This window comes from Elephas maximus, chromosome 2 (genome assembly GCF_024166365.1).
Source record: "Elephas maximus indicus isolate mEleMax1 chromosome 2, mEleMax1 primary haplotype, whole genome shotgun sequence".
In the NCBI taxonomy this organism is placed as follows: domain Eukaryota; kingdom Metazoa; phylum Chordata; class Mammalia; order Proboscidea; family Elephantidae; genus Elephas; species Elephas maximus.
This window is the reverse complement of record NC_064820.1, coordinates 152,622,864-152,642,964: the sequence shown is the minus strand read 5'-3', so window position 1 is coordinate 152,642,964 and position 20,101 is coordinate 152,622,864. Positions and strand designations below refer to the sequence as shown.

At 48.8% G+C, this 20,101-nt stretch overlaps 2 protein-coding genes across 5 annotated transcripts in view; one reads left to right on the top strand and one right to left on the bottom strand.

The window, feature by feature from the left end:
- STING1 (stimulator of interferon response cGAMP interactor 1) overlaps positions 1 to 15,093 on the top strand; it is a 51,059-nt gene extending 35,966 nt beyond the window's left edge. Inside the window, exons 1-8 of one of the 4 annotated variants that reach the window (XM_049873784.1) lie at positions 8,518 to 8,628; positions 8,881 to 8,977; positions 9,494 to 9,720; positions 9,848 to 10,031; positions 10,287 to 10,395; positions 12,084 to 12,322; positions 13,012 to 13,198; positions 13,796 to 15,093. In XM_049873784.1, the coding sequence (XP_049729741.1) occupies positions 9,494 to 9,720; positions 9,848 to 10,031; positions 10,287 to 10,395; positions 12,084 to 12,322; positions 13,012 to 13,198; positions 13,796 to 14,004 (1,155 nt within the window). In that variant the 5' untranslated portion in view covers positions 8,518 to 8,628; positions 8,881 to 8,977 and the 3' untranslated portion in view covers positions 14,005 to 15,093. Of the gene's footprint in view, positions 1 to 8,517; positions 8,629 to 8,812; positions 8,978 to 9,294; positions 9,391 to 9,493; positions 9,721 to 9,847; positions 10,032 to 10,286; positions 10,396 to 12,083; positions 12,323 to 13,011; positions 13,199 to 13,795 lie in introns of those variants that run through there. The other 3 variants (XM_049873785.1, XM_049873787.1, XM_049873786.1) reach the window with 3 other exon arrangements.
- A 2,371-nt stretch (positions 15,094 to 17,464) lies between these two features.
- Positions 17,465 to 19,753, bottom strand: SMIM33 (small integral membrane protein 33). Its single transcript, XM_049868694.1, has 2 exons — positions 19,657 to 19,753; positions 17,465 to 18,050 (listed from the first exon to the last, which is right to left on the bottom strand). Exons 1-2 carry the CDS (start codon positions 19,751 to 19,753, stop codon positions 17,575 to 17,577), a joined length of 573 nt encoding a protein of 190 aa, XP_049724651.1. The 3' UTR covers positions 17,465 to 17,574.
- Between the last annotated feature and the right edge of the window lie 348 nt (positions 19,754 to 20,101).

The window sequence follows — 20,101 nt, the reverse complement described above, 5'->3', positions numbered from 1 at the left end:
TGACCTTGGTGATAGAAATGATGCCAGAGATCACATGACAGAATTTTGCAAGATCAACGACCTCTTCATTGCAAATACTTTTTTCACCCACATAAATAGCAACTATGTGTATGGACCTCACCAGATGGAATAGACAGGAATCAAGTCAACTACATCTGTGGGAAAAGATAATGGAAAAGCTCAATATCATCAGTTAGATGAAGGCCAGGGGCCAACTATGGAACAGACCATCAATTACTCAAATGCAAGTTCAAGTTGAAACTGAAGAAAATTAGAACAAGTCAATGAAAGCCAAAGTACAACCTTGAGTATATCCCACTTGAATTTAGAGACCATCTCAAGAATAGATTTGACCTGTTGAACACTAATGACCTAAGTCCATCTGAGTTGTGGAAGGACAACATACATGAAGAAAGTAAGAGGTCATTAAAAAGACAGGAGAGAAAGAAAAGACCTAAATGGATGTCAGAAGAGACTCTGAGAGTTGCTTTTGAATGTCGAGTAGATAAGTCGAAAAGAAGAAATGATGAAGTAAAAGAACTGAACAGAAGATTTCAAAGGGAGGCTCAAGAAGATAAAGTATTGTAATGACATGTGCAAAGACCTGGAGAAATAAAACCAAAAGGAAAGAACACCTTCTGCATTTCTCAAGTTGAAAGAACTGAAGAAAAAATTCAAGCCTCTAGTTGCAATAGTGAAGGATTCTATGGAGAAAATATTAAATGACTTAGGAACCATCAAAAGAAGATGGAAGGAATACACAGAGTCACTACACCAAAAAGAATTCGTCGACATTCAACCATTTTAGGAGGTAATATATGCACAGGAAACAATAGTACTGAAGGAAGAAATTCAAGTTGCACTGAAGGCATTGGCAAAAAACAAGGCTCCAGGAATTGACAGAATACCAATTGAGATGTTTCAACTATCGGTTGCCAAGAAATTTGGAAGACAGCTACCTGGCTAACCAACTGCAAGAGATCCATATTTATGCTTATTTCCAAGAAAGGAGATCCAACTGAATGCGGAAATTATAGAACAATATCATTAGTACCACACGCAAGTAAAATTTTGCTGAAGATCATTCAAAAGTGGCTGCAGCAATATATTGACAGAGAACTGCCAGAAATTCAAACCAGATTCAGAAGAGGATGCAGAACCAGGGATATCGTAGCTGATGTCAGATGGGCCTTGGCTGAAAGCAGAGAATTCCAGAAAGATGTTTGCCTGTGTTTTATTAACTATGCAAAGGCATTCAACTGTGTGGATCATAAAAAATTATAGATAATGTGAAAATGGGAATTCCGGAACACTTAATTGTGCTCCTGAGGAACCTGTACACAGATCAAGAGGCAGTTGTTCGAACAAAACAAGGGGATACTGCATAGTTTAAAGTCAGGAGAGGTGTGCATCAGGGTTGTATCCTTTGACCATGTCTATTCAATCTGTATGTTGAGCTAATAATCCAAGAAGCTGGGCTATATGAAGAACGGGGCATCAGGACTGGAGGAGGACTCGTTAACAACCTGCATTAGTCAGATGACACATCCTTGCTTGCTGAAAGTGAAGAGGACTTGAAGCACTTACTGATGAAGATCAAAGACCACAGCCTTCAGTATGGGTTACACCTCAACATAAAGAAAACAAAAATCCTCAAGACTGGGCCAATAAGCAACATCATGATGAACAGAGAAAAGACTGAAGTTGTCAAGGATTTCATTTTACTTAGATCCACAATCCATGGGTGAATCCACACCCATGGAAGCAGTAGTCAAGAAATCAAAAGATGCGAGTCGGCACAACTGGGCTAAACCAAAAGCTAAGATGTTTCCTGAATACGACCAAACACTTTGAGGGACAGAATAGCAGGGGCAGGAATCTGGAGGCCATGGTTTCAGGGACATCTAGGTCAATTGGCGTAACAAATTTTATTAAGAAAATGTTCTGCATCCCATTTTCGTGAGTGGTGACTGGAGTCTCAAAAGCTAGCAAGCAGCCACCTAAGATACATCAGTTGGTCCCAACCCACCTGAAGCAAAGGAGAATGAAGAGCATCAAAGACACAAGGAAAGTATTAGCCCACAAGACAGAAAGCACCACATAAACCAGAGACTACATCAGCCTGTGACTGGAAGAACTAGATCATGCCTGACTACCACCAATGACCGCCCTGACAGGTAACACAACAGAGAGCCCCTGATGGTACATGAGAAAAGTTGAATGCAGAGCTCAAATTCTAGTAAAAGGGCCAGACTTGATAGTCTGACTGAGACTGGAGGGACCCTGGAAAACATGGCCTCGGACTATCTGTTAGCCCAGAACTGAAACCTTTCCTGAAGCCAGCTCTTCAGACAAAGATTACACTGGACTATAAGACATAAAATGATACTTGTGAAGAGGGTGCTTCTTAGCTGAAGTGGATACATGAGACTAAATGGGCAGCTCCTGTCTGGAGGTAAGATGAGAAGGCAAAAAGGGACAGGAGCTGTATGAGAAACTGACTTTTAACTGTAAACTTTCACTTAAATCACAATAATAAAAAAAAAAAATCAAAGGACATATTCCATTGGGTAAATCTGCTGCAAAAGACCTCTTTAAAGTGTTGAAAAGCAAGGATGTCACCTTGAAGGCTAAGGTGCGCCTGACCCAAACCATGGTGTTTTCAATTGATTCCTATGCATGTGAAAGCTGGATGATGAATAAAGAAGACCAAAGAAGAACTGATGCCTTTGAATTGTGGTGTTGGAGAAGAATATTGAATATACCACGGACTGCCAAAAGAAGGAACAAATCTGTCCTGGAAGAAGTACAACCAGAATGCTCCTTAGAGGCAAAGATGGCAAGACTACGTGTCACATACTTTGGACATATCATCAGGAGGGATCAGTCCCAGGAGGACAACAATTGGGAGGTTGGTACAGGACCCAGCAGTGTTTCGTTCTGTTGTACACAGGATCACTATGAGTGAGAGCTGACTCAATGGCACCTAACAACAACAACAAGAAGGTGGTTTAGGTGAAAGTTTACAGAGAACATTAGTTTCTTATTAAACAGTTAAAAGACATTGTTTCATGACATTGGTTGCCAACCCCACAATGGGTCAACATGCTCCCCTACTCCACCCCAGCTTCCCCATTTCCATTCACCCCGTTTTCCTATCCCTTCCTGCCTTCTCATCTTTGTTTTTGGGCTGGTGTGCCCATTAGTCTCATATACATTATGGAAGTATGAAGCACGACCCTCACATGTATTATTGTTGGTCCTATTTTTTTTTATAGACCTGTCTAATCTTTGGGTGAAGGGTGAACCTCAGGAGTGACTTCAGTACTGAGTTAAAAGGGCATCCAGGGGCCAAAGTCATGGGAGTTTCTCCAGTCTCTGCAGACCAGCAAGCCTAGTCGTTTTTTTTGTTTGTTTGTGAATTTGCATTTTGTTCTACATTTTTCTCCCACTCTGTCTGGGATCCTCTATTGTGATCTGTGCCAGAGCAGTTGGTGGTGGTAACTGGGCACTATCTAGTTGTGCTGGACTCAGTCTGGTGGAGGCTGTGGTAGTTGCGGTCCATTAATCCTTTGGACTAATCTTTCCCTTGTGTCTTTGGTCTTCTTTATTCTCCTTTGTTCCAGCTGGGATGGGACCAGTAGGTGTATCTTACATGGCCGCTAGTAGGCTTTTAAGATAACAGTCACTACTCAACAAAGTCAGATGCAGAACATTTTCTTTATAGATTATGTTATGCAAATTGGGCGAGATGCCCCTTGAGACTATGGTCCCCAGCCCTCAACCCAGTAGCTCAGTCTCTCAGGGCCTTTGGATGTGTCTGTGAAGCTTCTATAACTTTGCCCTGGTCAAGTTGTACTGACTTCTCCAGTATTGTGTACTGTCTTACCCTTCACCAGAGTTACCACTTATCTACTATCTAGTTAGTGTTTTTCCCTCCTCACCTCTTCCCTCCCTCGTAAAGGGTTTCTTTGGGGTGATGAAAATGTTTTAAAGTTGATTGTGGTGATAGTCGCACAACTCTGCGAATATTCTAAAAACCACTGGATTGTATGCTTTAAATGGGTGAATTGTGTGGTATGTGAATTATATCTCAAAAAAACTGTTACAGAAACAAAACAAAACTGTTTATCTACTCTGTTGGCTCTCTTTCCAGGAAGATACAGGTCCATTTACTCCCTGAATGTACAGTAGCTCATATACAGTAGTTTACCCCCAGTTGCTTCTTCTTTCCAGGTGCCCTGGAAGTGCTGATCTGGGCTGTCTTTCCCTTCTATTTCCAACCCAGCAACGGCTCCCAAGAGTCTTCTCTGAAACTAGTCATTGGTGTTCCTGGGAAAGAAATAAACCCCTAAGCACTCACTCAGGGGATCCTGCATCATCTGGCCCCTTTTTTCCCATCATGTGTACTAAGATACTGTCCTGTCCTTGAAAGATCATGACATATTGGTGGGTTCCATGATGGAACAATGGAATCATAACAAGGGGGTACCGGGGTCTGATACAGAGCCACCCTTTGATGAGATCTCAAATTTCTGTGTTTGCAGTAAAGGTGACTTGAGTCGAAGGCAAAGACCAAGATAACAGGACCTGGCAACTAATTCCAAGAGTGTGATTGTCAATGCAGATGATGATGGTGGTGATGGTGGTAGTGGTGATAATGATGATTACAGGTAGCAATTACTAACCATTTATAAGAAGTCAATCCTATACCTGCATCGTTTCCTTCCACTCTCATGGAAAAGGCATTATCATCCCCATTTTACATATAAGGAAACTGAAGCTCAAGAAGTTAAATAACTGAGCCAAGTGTACACAGCTAGGAGAGACACAAGCCAGATTACACCCCAGGTCCACCATAGTGAACTGATACTAAAATCTCCCCAACGTCCCTCTTCTAGCAGGATCTAGGGGCATTGGTATTGTATGGGCAATGGTGGTGCCTTAGAGGTTAAAGGCCTTCTATTCCATCCACACCCCCTTAATGATGATCCCTTGAATGAGTGGTTAGGGGTTTATTTCTCTCCCAGGAACACCAACGACTAGTTTCAGGGAAGACTCTTGGAAGCTGTTGCTGGATTAGAAAGAGAGGGGAAAAATAGCCCGGATGAGAACTTCCAGGTCCCTGGAAAGAAGAAGCAACTGCCAGGAAGTGAGGAGGAGACCCCAGGAGCAGGCTGCGGAGCAGAGTGTTAGTTCTCAGCGACACTGGCTGGAGGGCAGCAGGCTGTGAGCAGGGCAGTCTGGATCCTAGCCCTAACTTCCCTCTGTGGCCCTTGGCTTCCTCCTTGGATGACCAGATGGTCAGTCTAGAAGAGCTGAGAGGCCTGTCCCTGTCGGTACAGCTGATCTGTCTGAGTGTTGAGGACATTCCTACACATGCAGCTGTCATGAAGCTTTCCAGGCCCTGAGCTCCTGGCCACAACCCACAAGGTTCCTATCCACTCACCAGCCCCTTCTTATACCTCAACATACTTACGTGCTGCAGACACATCAGCCATCTCTCGGTCCCTCCACAGGCCAACCCAGGACCCCTTGTATGTACTACTCCTTTTGGAATGTTCTATACCTTTCCATATTTTTCCAAACTCAGCCTAAGCAGCACTTCTTCAGGTTCTCCTCAAAGTAGCAACCAGAATGCATTCTTCCTAATTCTTACCGGACTTACGGTTAATTACTTACTTGCACAGCCATGTAGTGCCCATTTCTCCTACCCAGTCATAGGTGCCATGACAGCAGGGCCTGGTCTGTCATGTTCATCAGCCATGCTATCCCATGCCAGGGACACAGTGAGAAGTCAGTACACATGTGTGTGGAATGCATGGAAGAAAGGTGTGGGAAAATACCTTGGCCTGACATTCGGAGCCCCAGACAGTGGGACTTCTGCTCCCTCAGCAGCCTTCTCGGCGTCTTCCACCTCACTGGATCTTTCTCTTCAGTCAGACCAGGCCAGATCCTGAAACGGCCCCCCACTCGCCAGGCTTTAGGTGGCCTCCCTGCCTCTCTGGCTTCATCTTACTCGTCAGCCAGGCCACATATTACTTTTCCTAAATGACCCAAGCCTGTGCGTTCTGTGCCTGCAAGGACTCCATTAGAGCAGATTCAAACTCAGGAAAATAAGCCCAGAGCAGCAGCAGGTAGGGCAGCAAGGAGGGGACAAAGGGGAGGTGAAGGGGGTCCCAAGGCTGAGGCAATGTTGAATTTTTTTTCAATTTATAGCATACTCTAAACAAGTTCAATGTAGATGAAAAACCCTAGAAAATATAATGAGCAAGAAGGGGGAACTATAATAAAAATCACCCATATTCCATGGTCCAGGGTAATCATTGTTGGCATTTGTCATATATCCTTCCATCCCTTTTTCATGCATATATTCATGTTAATGTATATTTTAAAAAATGCAATGATACTGGTTTCTACTCTGCTTTTTTTCAGTAATGAACATATAATAAACATGTTTAAGAGTCAATAAATATGAAGTTATGTCATCATTTTTAGTGGCTGTCCAACATTCCATTGTAAGATAGATCATGATTTACTTAACCAGTCCCCTATTGTTGGGCATTTAGATCATTTTTAGCTTTTCTTTATTGTAAACAACACTGCCACAAACATTTGAAAATGGGCACATTTGTGGGCTTGTCTGATTATTTCCTTCTGAAGGATCCCTAGAAGTGGATTGTAAATAAATGATTAAGTGTGTTTTTTTAAGCTTTCTGGTGCATCGTGTCCACGTGACCTACAAGATGATGTTCCCCTCAAAGAAGAGTTTATTTAGGTGAAGGGGTGTGATCATTAAGGTTATGTGTCAAGTTGGCTGGGCAGTGATTCTCAGTGGTTTGGCAGTTATGATGTAGTTTGGCAGTTGTATGATGATGTAAACACTTCCATGATGAGACCTGGTAAAATGTGATCACCTCCATGATGGGCTCTGCTGTGAGTTGAAAGGGAGTTTGCTTGGATGTGTGGCCTGCACCCGATACAGGTAGACTTTCTGGCAAGCCTGGCTGGCTTTTGCTCTCTCTGGATCCTGCAGCTGGCTCCTGTTCGTCTGACCTCCAGTTCTTGGGACTTGAGCTAGCAGCTTGCCTGCCAATCTTGGGATTCGTCAGCCTCCACGGTCTGGATCTTGAGTTTTCCAGTCCTGCCTTACGTGGGAAACCCTGGCGGCATAGTGGTTAAGTGCTACGGTTGCTAACCAAGAGGTTGGCAGTTTGAATCTGCCAGGTGCTCCTTAGAAACTCTATCGGGCAGTTCTACTCTGTCCTATAGGGTTGCTATGAGTCGGAATTGACTCGATGGCAGTGGGTTTGGTTCTTTTTTGGATGTGAGTCAGGAGAAGCCTCCAGCCTGAACCACAGACTTGGGACTTTCCAGCCTCTACAGCTGCGTGAACCATTTCCTCGATATAAATCTCCCTTGCTCGTTATGTATACATATGTATACACACACACATACATATATAGATGCTTCACCGGTTTTGCTTCTCTAGAGAACCCAGCCTAAGACGGGGTGAAGAGCAGGTGTGGGGAAAATGATGACCAGTGTGGAGCAGCTGGGCTGAGCAGTGGTAGGACCCAGGGGAGCTGGTGCTGGGCAACTGGAAAGGATGGTGGCAGTCAGTGGCTGCTTTGGCATAACTGGGCTCTTGGGACAGGTATGAAGCTGACCGCTCGAGAAGGACTCTGCTCAGCCCTTCTTTTGAGAAACTCTGACTTTCTTTGCAGCAACTGAGCCTTTGCCCACCTTGGGGGCTCCTTTATGTTAGCCAGGTGTAGTGGAGCAAAAGTGTAGGAAATTCCCTCCATTCTTAGGAAATGATTTTCAAAAAAGGTATTTTCCAGGAAGCCTCATTGCTCCTGGGAAGCCGGTGACATCTACGAATGTTTTGTGTCTTCCTGTGTCTGGTTATGATAGCGGAAGGGTCCAGGCAAGCAACCACTGTCCTGGGCAAGTATGAACTACTGCAGTTTGTGGGTCCACCTCAGCCCCACCCCCCAGGCCTGTCCCTGCCCATGAATCAGCTTATCAGCTTGCCAGGGTGCAGCCAAAGACATCCCTCACCCCCAACCCCAGCCCAGGAAACTCTAAGCACCAAACTTGGTCCTGGCGCGTTCCGCCTCCTTCCATGAGATCAAAGCACAGAGCAAGTTGGACTTTAGAGAAACCCACCTGGCTTCAAGTCCACACTCTACTTACTAGCTGTGGGATCTTGGGCAAGTTACTTCACCTCCCTGAGCCTCATACTACCCATCCGTAAAACGGGGATAATATTATACCCCTCCAAATAGAATGGCTGTCAGAGTATTAAATGAAATAATATATGTAAACACTTGGCATAGTGTCTGGAGTACAGTAAGCACTTTATTATTACGATTACCCATTCAACCGCCCTTTTCGGCTGGAACCACTCGGTTCTAAGAGATCACAAGAAAGGCCACTTCCTGTAAGAGCCGAATCCGGATTCCTCCGCAATCCTTCTGCTCTGTCAAAGCTCTTTCCTTGAAAGGCTCTGGTTACGGGAAATTACTTCGATCATTTCCCCTGCCTTCTTCTTGATTTCACAGTCTTAAAAATAAGAGAATATGCATCTGGAGCTTGAGGGGAGCACGGTGTCCAGGGTTGTAGGTATAAGTGAATGTGACTGAGTTTCCGAATATTCAGTTTGGGGTAGCAAACTGGGGAAAGGAATGGGGGCTTTCTCAAGCCTTAAGCCCCACCCCCAGACTCAGACACAGTCCTGTGGGGAGGGCTGTTCCTCCCTCTCTGGGAACAGGAAGTGTCCCCCTCCCCATCACACCCAAAGCTGCGGTCTGGTGAGATGCCAGGGCTGCAGTGTGATGAGGAAAACTTCAGTTTATTTTAATGTTTCATTTTCAGGCTGTGCCTAGAGAAGCTGCCCTTGGTCGCTGGGAGCTGTTGAGCCTGGCCTCCTCTCCCTGTCATTTTCTGGGAACAACTTGTCGAGAAGGTGGAGGTAAGATCAGGAGTAACTCAGTTGGAACTCCAAAGCCCGGGAGAGGAGGGGGCCCAGGGACCCAGAAGTGAGTGTGCACCTTCTGACTGCCCTGCCCCCACTCCCTGAACTCTGGTTTTCCACTTTGCTGGCTAAGGTCCCCCCTGAGGGGAATTCCGGGGGAGGGGAGCCCAAGCCCCAAGGGTCCCTGGGTGGGTAGGCTTGTGTAGGACGCTTTCACGGCTGGGTCTGGGGCAAGCTCTGCCTTCCTCCTTCACCACACCTTGATCTCACCGGGGGTTCAGCTGGGCACGTCTGCATATGTGTGCACTTCTCCACCTGCTCTACTTTCTCTAAACCTCTCCTAGGCAGGAGCTCTGGGGTGGCCTATGCCCAGCCTGTCCACTAGAGGTGTCTTCAAAACCAGCCTCTGAGTATGGGTAGACAAGAGGGAAAGGGAGAGCAGGGGGGAAGGTGCCCAGCCAGGACATCGGTCTGGGAGGGCAGGAGAGTGAGGAGGTTTCTTGGTGCCCACAGATGCCCCACTCCAGCCTGCATCCGTCCATCCCACGACACAGGGGTCATGGGATCCAGAAGGCAGCCTTCGTCCTGCTGAGTGCCTGTCTAGTGGCCGTTTGGGGGCTAGGGGAGCCACCAGACCATACTCTCCAGTGGCTGGTGTCTCAACTAGCCTCCCTGCAGCTGGGGCTGCTGCTAAAGGGGATCTGCAGTCTGGCTGAGGAGCTGTGTCACATTCACTCCAGGTGACTGCAGTACTCGTGGTGGTGATTGGGTCCCCAATGTGTATTACTGCCTTGACCCCTAGCCCTGTCCCTCCTTGAACTTCTTACTGAGCTAGGCTGGGGCCTGGGGCGTGGCTGTCACCTGCAGGTACCAGGGAAGCTACTGGAGGGCTGTGCGGGCCTGCATGGGCTGCCCCATCCGCCATGGAGCCCTGCTGCTGCTGTCCTGCTATTTCTTCTTCTCCCTTCCAAACATGGCTGACCTGCCTCTCTCATGGATGCTTGCCCTCCTGGGCCTCTTGCAGGCAGTGAACATCCTCCTGAGCCTCCAGGTATGACACAGTGGAAGTGGGAGGGTCTGGCAATGTGGAGGCTGTGGCTAGTGTGACTTGCATGGAGCTCAGTACTGGGAGTGGGGACAGGCAAGCTCTGGAACTAGTTTAAGGATTGGAGTCCTTGGAGTGGAGCCTATAATGTCCTGGAACAGTAGGCTCAGCGATGGTAGAGAAGGGAGCAAGTCGGCAGTAGGTTGGGAGGCCTTCTTGGAAGCTTCATGGAGGCCCCCAGCCCCACTCTGGTGTCCATAGGGCCTGACCCCAGCTGAGGTCTCTGCAATCTGTGAAAAAAGGAACTTCAATGTGGCCCATGGGCTGGCATGGTCATATTATATCGGGTACCTTCGGCTGATCCTGCCAGGTGAGCCATCCCCTTTGCCCCCATTTCTAGACCTACAGATGGACGATAAGATACACAGCTTTTGGTGCTTCCAGAACTCACTATACTTTTCAAAGCATTTTCATGTCAACCAAATCGTTTGATTCCCAAAGCATCCCAGGGAGCACGAAGGATGTTATTGTGCCTGGTTTATAGTAAGGAATAGAGGCTCAGAGCCATTAAGTGACTTGCCCCAGGTCACCCATAAATTCTTTTAATAATTGTCTACTGCATGCTTTGTATCCTCCATATGCTTTTTCTCTTTAAATTCACACTCTTTGAGGAAGGGATAATCACCACCCTGTTTTACAGATTAGAAAATGCAGTTTTGAGAGGTAAAGTGACTTGTTCAGAGTCACACAGCTGTGTTTATCTCACTCACACACAGTGAGAGAAGACAGGCTTTGAACCCAGGTCTGTCCAGAGCCTGGACCCTTAATCACTCCTCTGTGGAATCCATCCTCTAACTTGCAGGCCCTCACCACTGTCTTACCTTGACCACCGAGGCTTCAACTAGAAAGCTGGTTTAGAGTTAGCGGCCTGGACCTGTGTACGTGGGAATCAGAGGTGTGGGAGGGAGGCATTTGCACCCAGGGGAGGCCAGACAAGGCACAGAATGAGGTTCCCAGGCACCACAGATATGAAAGGTGCCTTACTGAGGTAGCCAGACAAGAGGAAGAAAAGCATCTCTGCTGATGCCTCAGAGCTATCAATGTCTAACAACAACAACAACAAAACCCAGTGCCATTGAGTCGATTCCAACTCATAGCGAACCTACAGGACAGAGTAGAACTGCCCCATAGAGTTTCCGAGGAGCGCCTGGCGGATTCGAACTGCCAACCCTTTGGTTAGCAGCCATAGCACTTAACCACTACGCCACCAGGGTTTCCTTATCAATGTCTATTCATCTTGAAATTGGGGTGGGGTGGGGGGAGGGGGAGGTTGCAATTTAGAGATCATCCCTGTGCATTCATTACCCTTGCTGTGCCTCTACTAAGAATATTGCCTCCCCAGGCCCTGTCCACCTCTCAGAGCCCTGAAGGCTGTGGTGGGAAGGAGTGGGGCTGACAGAGACATCTGGGGAAAGGAGATGTGAGGGAGGAGAGCTCCTTTGGTAGGGAGAAGGGAGGTGGTAATAAGTGGGGGACAGTGAGGGTTCCTGGATGCTCTGCACCTCCTGGTCTCTTGTAGTAGCTGAGAATATACACAGCAGAACATTGACCAATTCAATCATTTCTACATGTACCATTCAGTGACATTGATTACATTCTTCAAGTTGTACAAACATTCTCCCCTTCCTTTTCCGAATTGTTCCTCCTCTGTTAACATAAACTCACTGCCCCTTAAGTTTGCTGTCTAATCTTTCCAATTGCTGTTGTCAGTTTGATCCCATATAGATAGTTCTTAAAAGAGCACAATGCTTACGGCAGACATTCTTTACTAGTTAAGCTAAACTATTGTTTGGTTTAAAGAAGACTCTAGGGGATATTTTTGGTTTAAGGTTCAAGGTTCCCTCCTGGCCTCTTATACAACGAGAGTGGACTGGGCCCTTGGTTCCCTTACACCCACACATTGAGGTGACCGATGACCTGAGTCTCTGTCCTGGGTCAGGTGGGAGACAGGACTAGTGGGAACGACTTCTCTTCTGCTCTTGGCCTTCCCCATTTCAGGGCTCCAGGACAGAATCAGAATTTATAATCTGCAACACAACAACATGCTACGGGGTGCAGGGAGCCAGCGGCTGCACATCCTCTTCCCATTGGACTGCGGGGTGCCTGACGACCTGAGGGTGGCCGATCCCAACATTCGCTTCGTGCAGAAGCTACCCCAGGAGACCGCTGACCGTGCTGGCATCAAGGGCCGCATCTACACCAACAGTGTCTACGAGCTCCTGGAGCATGGGCAGCCGGTGAGCATGCAGAGAGGTGGGGCTGCAGGGCCCAGGGCCAAGCACTGATGAAAATTCACTGTCCTTCTGGGAGTCTTAGTTTCCCCAGGTGGTCCCAGACCTGGGCAAGAGTCAGCTAGGAATGATGACAATGTTGACAGATAACATTTATCCAGCACTGACTGCATGCCAGACACTGTTCTGACTGCTTCATATGACCACCTCATTGAATCTTTACCGCCACCGTGTGGGGTAGGAACTATTTTGATCCCCACTTTACAGATGAGGAAAGTGAGATTTAGAGAGGCTGCCAGAGAGTGAACAATTCTAGCCTGTGTATCCCATCCTCTTGACCATAAAGCTCCTCTAGCTGAATGCTGTGAAAATGTCTGAAGGATTTCCCGTGTGTGGGTCCTCCAGAGTTAAACCTCAGAGCCCAGACCTGATTTCCAGCTGGAGCTCTGTGTGCCCTGGGATCTTAGAAGGAGGATATATGAAGTGTGAATTCAGCCCAGTCCTGGACCTAATTTGGGAAGGGGGTGTGTCAGAGGCAAAAGCAGACTAGACAGCAAGGACCTCTTTAGGACAGCCACCTCCCAGGACTCCGTCGCTGCATACTGAAAGAGTGGGGCCCCAGACCGTGCCACTAGGGCCTAGAGTTTGGCTGCCTGGCCCTTGCCTTAGCCTGGTCTTCCTCTCACCTCCTCCAGGCAGGTATCTGTGTCCTGGAGTATGCCACTCCCTTGCAGACCCTGTTTGCCATGTCACAGGATGGCCGAGCTGGCTTTAGCCGGGAAGATCGGGTTGAGCAGGCCAAACTCTTCTGCCGGACGCTTGAGGACATCCTGGCAGATGCCCCCGAATGTCAGAACAACTGCCGCTTCATTGTCTACCAGGGTGAGGGGCTGGTAGGCTGGAGGGCAGGAGGAGTCAGGGGTCCCAGGGTTCCCCAGGGGGTCAGAAGGAGATATGGCAGTGCCTTGACCCAGGCCTTCCCAAGTGGTCAGGGCATTCAAGCCCTGCCCCTTTCTCACCTGGGAGAGGTCCCCACCTCCCCGCCCTGGGACACTTGATTGCTTTCTGAGATCTTTGGCTGTGGACCCTGGGTAGAGCTTCAAGAGTTGGGCTTTAGGGACCCCTCACTTTATCCGGGGAGGCCAGGGGAAGCAGAAGAGCCCTAGGCCAGCATGTACAAGGCACAGGCATAGGAGCCAGGAGACTGGGGGTACAGCCTCAACTCTGCCACTCTCTCCCTATGTGACCTTGAGCAGTCTCTGCCCCCCTCTGGGCATCATCTCTAAAAGTGAGAGGGTGGAATTCCATATCTCTAAAATGCTTCTAGCTCTAGGGTCCCATGAAACTCTAGCCCCAATTGCTGGCCGGTGGCAGGGGAGGGGGAGAAGAGGTGAATGTCCTCCCCACAACTCCTCTGGGTATATGCTAGTTGAGAATGTGTGAGGTCCTCACCTTACTCTCCCCACATGCCACTTCCAGAGTCTGCAGAGGGAAGCAGCTTCTTGCTGTCCCAGGAAATTCTCTGGCACCTGCGGCAGGAGGAAAAGGAGGAGTTTACTGTGGGCAGTGTGGGGACCTCAGTGGTACCCGGTCCCTCTTCCCCAAGTACCTCCTCACTGTCCCAAGAGCCCAAGCTCCTCATTAGTGGCCTAGAACAACCTCTGCCACTCCGCTCGGATGTCTTCTGAGACCCAGAGTCACCTTGCCTGAGCCTCAAGTGATTCCCAAGATTCTGAATTCAGACTCTCTTCAGCAGTTGAAGGTCCAGCAGAGCCATTTCCTCCTACAGGGGACCATGCAGAGAAGAACTCTGGACTTAACATCCAAAGGTGGGTCCTGTGACTTTGGGCAAGTCTTTTCATCTCTCTGAGCCTCAGTGTCATCATCTATGAAATGAAATTGTGATTATTACCCTTCCTACCTCACAAGGTTGTTGTGAGGGCTATGAGTATATAGAAGTTTTCTGTAAACTCTAAATACTAGGTAAACTTAAGAGATGTGGCAGGTGTCTTCCATTTGACCCTCCAAATTTACTCTTTGCCTTTCTCCAAGTCCTCTGGCCCAGAATGCTGACCTGTCTGGATGGCATCACTGGGCTCCCTTGCACTCTGGCTTCTGGTCATGTTCAGTCAGTGGGGAGCCCCAGCAGCAGAATAGGTAGGAGGGGGACAGTGAAGTTGGGGGACTTACTCAGGGTCCCTCCCTGCAGTATCAAGGTCCCTGTTGGCTCTCTGCATTCTGGACCTAAAGTCATAGCTCCTATTGGGTGACCATCTCTATAATCCTGTCTACATCCAGGTTCCAGTAACTGCTTCCTCTTCTTGCCCTTTCAGGCCTAGGGGTGGTGTCATGGATTGAATTATGTCCCCCAAAATACATATCAACTTGGTTAGGCCATGATTCTCAGTATTGTGTGGTTGTCCTCCATTTTGTGATTGTAATTTTATGTTAAAGAGGATTAGAGTGAGATTGTAACTCCCATACAGGTCACTTTCCTGATCCAACGTATGGGAGTTTCCCTAGGGTGTGGCCTGCACCACCTTTTGTCTTACAAGAGATAAAAGGAAAGGGAAGTGAGGGAGGGCGGACGGGGGGCCTCGTACCACCAAGAAAGCAGTGCTGGGAGCAGAGGGCATCCTTTGTTCCTGGGGTCCCTGCACAGAGAAGCTCCTAGTCCAGGGGAAGATTGATGAGCAGGCTGACAGAGAAAGACTTCCTCTGGAGCTGACATCCTGAATTTGGACTGTGAGAGAATAAATTTCTCTTTGTTAAATTCATCCACTTGTGGTATTTCTGTTATGGCAGCACTAGATGACTAAGACAGGTGGTATTCGTCTCCACTAGTGTTCATCCTGGAATACTCATCTCACCTTGGTTTCCCTAACTCCTGCTGTTTCTAAATAATCTCTTTTTTAAAAAAAAAACATTCCTCAGATCACCCAATGCCAGTATGCCATCTCTTTCCTGCTGGGACTCTGAGTGATACAAGAGATTGGCAGTTATTACACCCAGTAACCAAATACACTTGCACATACATGCTTCCTTGTACACCTCCTCATCCTAGTACAGGGCAGTGGAGTGGTGAGTGTCTTTCAGTGTAGACAGAGCCCACCAGCTGTACTGAGGGCATAGAGTTGGGCAGCATACCCAACTCCACTTGCTCTTTCAGCACCCTATCTCCAGTGGGATGCTTGGGGGGCAGGAAGGGCTCAAGGGCTAGGCCAGAGCCAGCACAGCAGATGCCATGAGGGGTACACAGCTGTATCCTGGACAAGAGGCTGCTCAAAAGAGCGGGGGCCACTGAAGAAATGTCTCCAGATGAGAGTCAGCAAAGGGATAAGGGGGAAGGGAACTTGTGTGAGAGATGGCACATATCCCAGGGGACTCTGGACAACACAGCCAGCCACCATACCATATTTATGTCATCCCACATTAGAACTGAGCCACTGCAACAACACTGTGGTAGGAAAGGGCCCCCATGTGAGAGGGAAGGGAGCGCTTTCTACTAGTTCCACTGTTCCACCCAGGCTGGACTTGTTCCCTCCTTCCCACCTTTGTTTTTTATCACAAATGCTCAATATGCATTTCTAAGTACAGCATCACTGTGCAGAAATGTCCCACACACAGACCCACATTTGTCAGAAGGGCAGAGCCAAGGGAATAAAGGGGGAAAAGTCCCCTCTCCTCCCCAACTGTCCCAGCCATCCTGCCCCCAAGGCCCAAGGAGCCTCCATCATTACACCTAGAAAACTCCCACACCTAGAAACCAGTCCAGAATCAAGGGCCTCCCCAACGTGACCTTCCCCCACCCACCAGCATGGTGTTCACGTTCAGATTCTGACTCTACCACTTAATATCTCTGTCCCCCTGTGTATCTTTTTAAGCCTTAGTTTCCCTGACTATAAAATGCGGATAACAGTGGCCCCTTTTCCCAAGGTTGTTGTGAGGAGCAATTGGGATATGTGTGTAGGTCCACAGATAAACCCAGTGCCCAGTGCATAGCTGGCCTACAAGGAACAGCAGCTATTAACATTATAGCTGCCTCTCACCAGCCCCAAAGTAGGTAAGCCTGTCCTCGGCAGATAGTACAATCCCCACCACTGTTTCTCTCCACCTTCTGTTATTTCCCAGGCTCCCTGAATGTGCTGGGGTCTCACCAAGGGCAGGACCCAGGGTTGACTTCTTGCCCTCCGGTGTCCCTCAAGGTAAAGCACCCAAATTTTCTCCATAAATGTCTGCCTGCATATTCCTGAATGTACATGAATGGGATTCAGGGGTGCCAGGCAAAGGGGCGCCTTGCCAAAGAGCCACCGGGAGGCTCAGCTTTGCCTTCCTGGCCTACTGCCTCTTCTCAACCTCCCGGCTATATATCCCCATGGGCCTCCCCTTCCTGGTCTCCTCCTCACTCCTTCCTTCCCCAGATAAGCTCCATGGAGCTCCTTTTCCTTTCCTGTTTTCCCACCAGCTGGAAGGTTCTGGGTCTGGGAAATGTCCTTCAATAAATTCTAAGCTGGTTCCAACAGGCTTATGCACACAGAAAGTGGGAGGTAATGAGAGTCCTCAAACTCCCTCCATCCACCTTAGGAAGGCAAGACAGTCAGTGGGGCCATTCAAAGCCAATCTTGGGAGCTAGAAATGGTGTTTGGGACTTACAACAGCCTCGGAGGTTGTCTACAACCCAGGCCTGGGGCCCTAACAGCCAAAGATGTACCCCCAATCAGTGAGGGACACAGATCTTCCTTCCTTGAGTCCCAAAGAGTAAGAGAAGGCAGGACTCCTGGTTTCTTTGCCTTGGTGCTCCTGGGTGGCCCTCACAGGATCTGGTGCCTGGGGTGAAGGGCCTCTACAGGAGACCTGTGTCATCCATGTGTGGGATGTGGTAGGTGGTGCAATCTTCCAAGTTGGACTCACTTTGACATTAAATGGGAGGAGATTAGCTACAAGGAGGGAGCAGGGGCTCTCATAAGGAGGTTCAGGGTCTGTTGATCCCTGAAGAGGAGCTTTAAAAGGGTGACCATGGGCACTGGGGATGCTCACAGAAGCATGTTTCTGGACAGTCTCCTCAAGCTTCTTTTATTTCTCCTGTCCACAAAAAGGCTTTCTCCCCAAATATTCTGCTGAGAGGGAAGAAGCTCTAGCTGAGTCCACATGTGCCCCTCTGAAGCCCTGATGCCCAAGCCCCAATTTTTCTCTGTCCTAATTCTCTCACTAGCTTCTTGTTCTGAATCAAGTGAGGCAAACGTTCCAAAGTCTCCCTCCTACAGATACGTGATTTCATCGATGCTGGGCCTGGGTCCATCTGGAGCAGGGTAGTGGTAAGGGGCAGCAGTCCCCTGCTGGGCTTCTTCGTGACTGTCCTGGGGGCCCAGAACCCGCCAGTGGGTGAGGTAAATGCCGCCCTCCGGCTTTGGGGCTGATGGTTCTTTGAGGAGAGTGGCATGGCCCTGGTGCAGACTTGGTCCAAAATGGACTGCCACCACGATACAGACCGCCAGCAGGACAAAGATGGTGACGATGACCGTGAGCTGGGGGAGCCCATCCCCTCTGGGGGTTCCCCAGGTTCCACCTAGCACCTCTGGAAGCTGCTTCTGGGGCTCCTGCCCCACTGAACTGTTCACAGCTGCAGAAGGCCAGAGGTAGCGGCAAGCCTGGGAGGGAAGTGACAGAGAGAGAGGGTGACATGGGCATGTACGCACAGAAAAAGACCAAAATAGAGACAGAAACTCAAAGGGAACTGAGAGAGACTCAGGAAGAGACAGGAACAGAGACAAAGAGAGACGAAGAGCCAGAGTAAAGACATGGAGAGAGAGAGACAAAACAAAGACAAAAAACAGAGTAGACACACAGCAATAGAAAGAATCAAAGAGAAAGTCAGACAGAAAGGGATACAGAGAAAGAGAAAAAAGAAAAAGGGAGTTAAAGATAGTAAAAAAAAAAAAGATAGAGACACAAAAAAAGATGGATGGGTGGATGATGGATAGGTAGATACAGACAGAAAAAAAAACAGAGACAGGGAGGCAAAGACATACAAAAAGGACAAAGAGAGGCTTCATTACAGCCTGACATATAGGCTTGGGTCTCCCAAGTCCCCTCCCACTGCCCCTTCTTCCCAGGTTCCCAGCAAAATTCCTAAATAGATCCTATGTCAGGAATCTGAGCATGCTATGGGCTGCCATCCCACCGCCTGGGCAGTGGGCAATGAGCAGCTGCTTTTTAAAGCCCTGGAAAAAGGGAGTCATTGTCCAGCCTCCTAGGCTCCCCATACTCCTGACTCGCATGGAAGTAGTGGAGTGGTACCCTGGGAGAAGGGGGAGAAGAAGAGGGAACATGAGCCTCAGAAGCTTGGGGTGAAACGAGGAGGATGCCTCATCCCATCATCTTCCCCTCCCCTCGCCAACCAGGTCTCAGGATCAGGTTCAGGGGGCTCGGAGGGGAGGAGATGCCTGGTATGCATTCCTGGCTCTGCCCAAGACTTACTGAGGAGACCCTGTGCCAGCTAGGATTCATGACCCCTGCCCAAAGCTGGGGTTCATTACCTCTACTTCTGTCTATTCCTACCCTGCCGGGTGTTGGGTAGGGATAGGGGGTGGGGTTGCAGTGAAGGTGGCAAAACCTCCAAACTGTAAACCCCAGAGCTTGTGAGACCACCACAGGCTCAAGAAACTTTCTCTCCCTAGCCCCCCTCCCCCGCTGCACCATCCGGGAGCAGACTCTATGGGGTGGGCCCTCAAACCCTGAGCTCTCAGCCTGGCCCTCCCCACGAGTAGGCAACAGCTTTCAGGAGAGGCTGTTCAGGAGAGACCCATTCCTTTAGTCCCTCAGTCACACCATCTACCCCATCCCACCCCCAACACGTGTCCCTTAACACTTGGAAAGCCCAAGTACCCTCCTCCCACTCCCACCCCTCCCCCTGCTCCCATCCCTCCCTGCCCCCCCTCCCCCTCCCCCCCCCCGCCTCTTCCCACACAACTCTGAGACTCTCAGTGGCCCGTTCCCAGAGCTCCCAAGCCAGGGTATGGGGAAGCAGTTCCCCATGTTCAGGTGAAAAAGGGAAGCCCAAGCTGGTGAAAGGCTTGGGGACCCTTCAGGGAGTCTGGCCAGCCTGGCAGGAAGGGATGAGCAGAGAGTCTACCTGGTGCATTGTCCTTCCTGGCGGAGGACTCTCTCAGGACAGGTGGCAGCCGCCAAAGGAGAACTGGCTGCCTGCTTGGCCCTGACCCGGAGCTGCCACGTCTGTGGGTCACACACCCTCTGCACACACCCAAACTGCTCTCTCCCACGCTTTCACTTCCGTGAACATCTGGGCTACCTTGGGCCCAGCCCCCTCATTCTGATAGTACCTTGATATTGCTCCTTGCTACCTCCATTCATGCCCTCTGGCAGCTTCAGGAGCCTCCACCAGATTCCAGATACCTGGGCAGTCTCCCTACCTTCCATCCTGCCCCATCCCCTCCCCCCAGGACATGCTGACCCCACCCTAACCAATTTCCTGAAGTCACTGTCCTTTGATTCTTTTTTTTTTTAAATTTAATATCTCAAACACACTGAGAAGTATAGATTATAATATAATAAATCTCTGCTGCCCAGCCATCAGCTCTGTTCATCTCTTAACATATTGCTATTTTTATTTTTTAAAATTTTAAGAGCTAAAATATTACAAATAAAATAGAAGCTCCCACTCCCTGACCATTCCCCTCCTTCTTACCCCAGGGACGCAGGGCATTCTTTTTTCCTTCTGGTTTTTTACAAATTTGAATTATGTATATGTCCCTGGGTGGTGCAAAT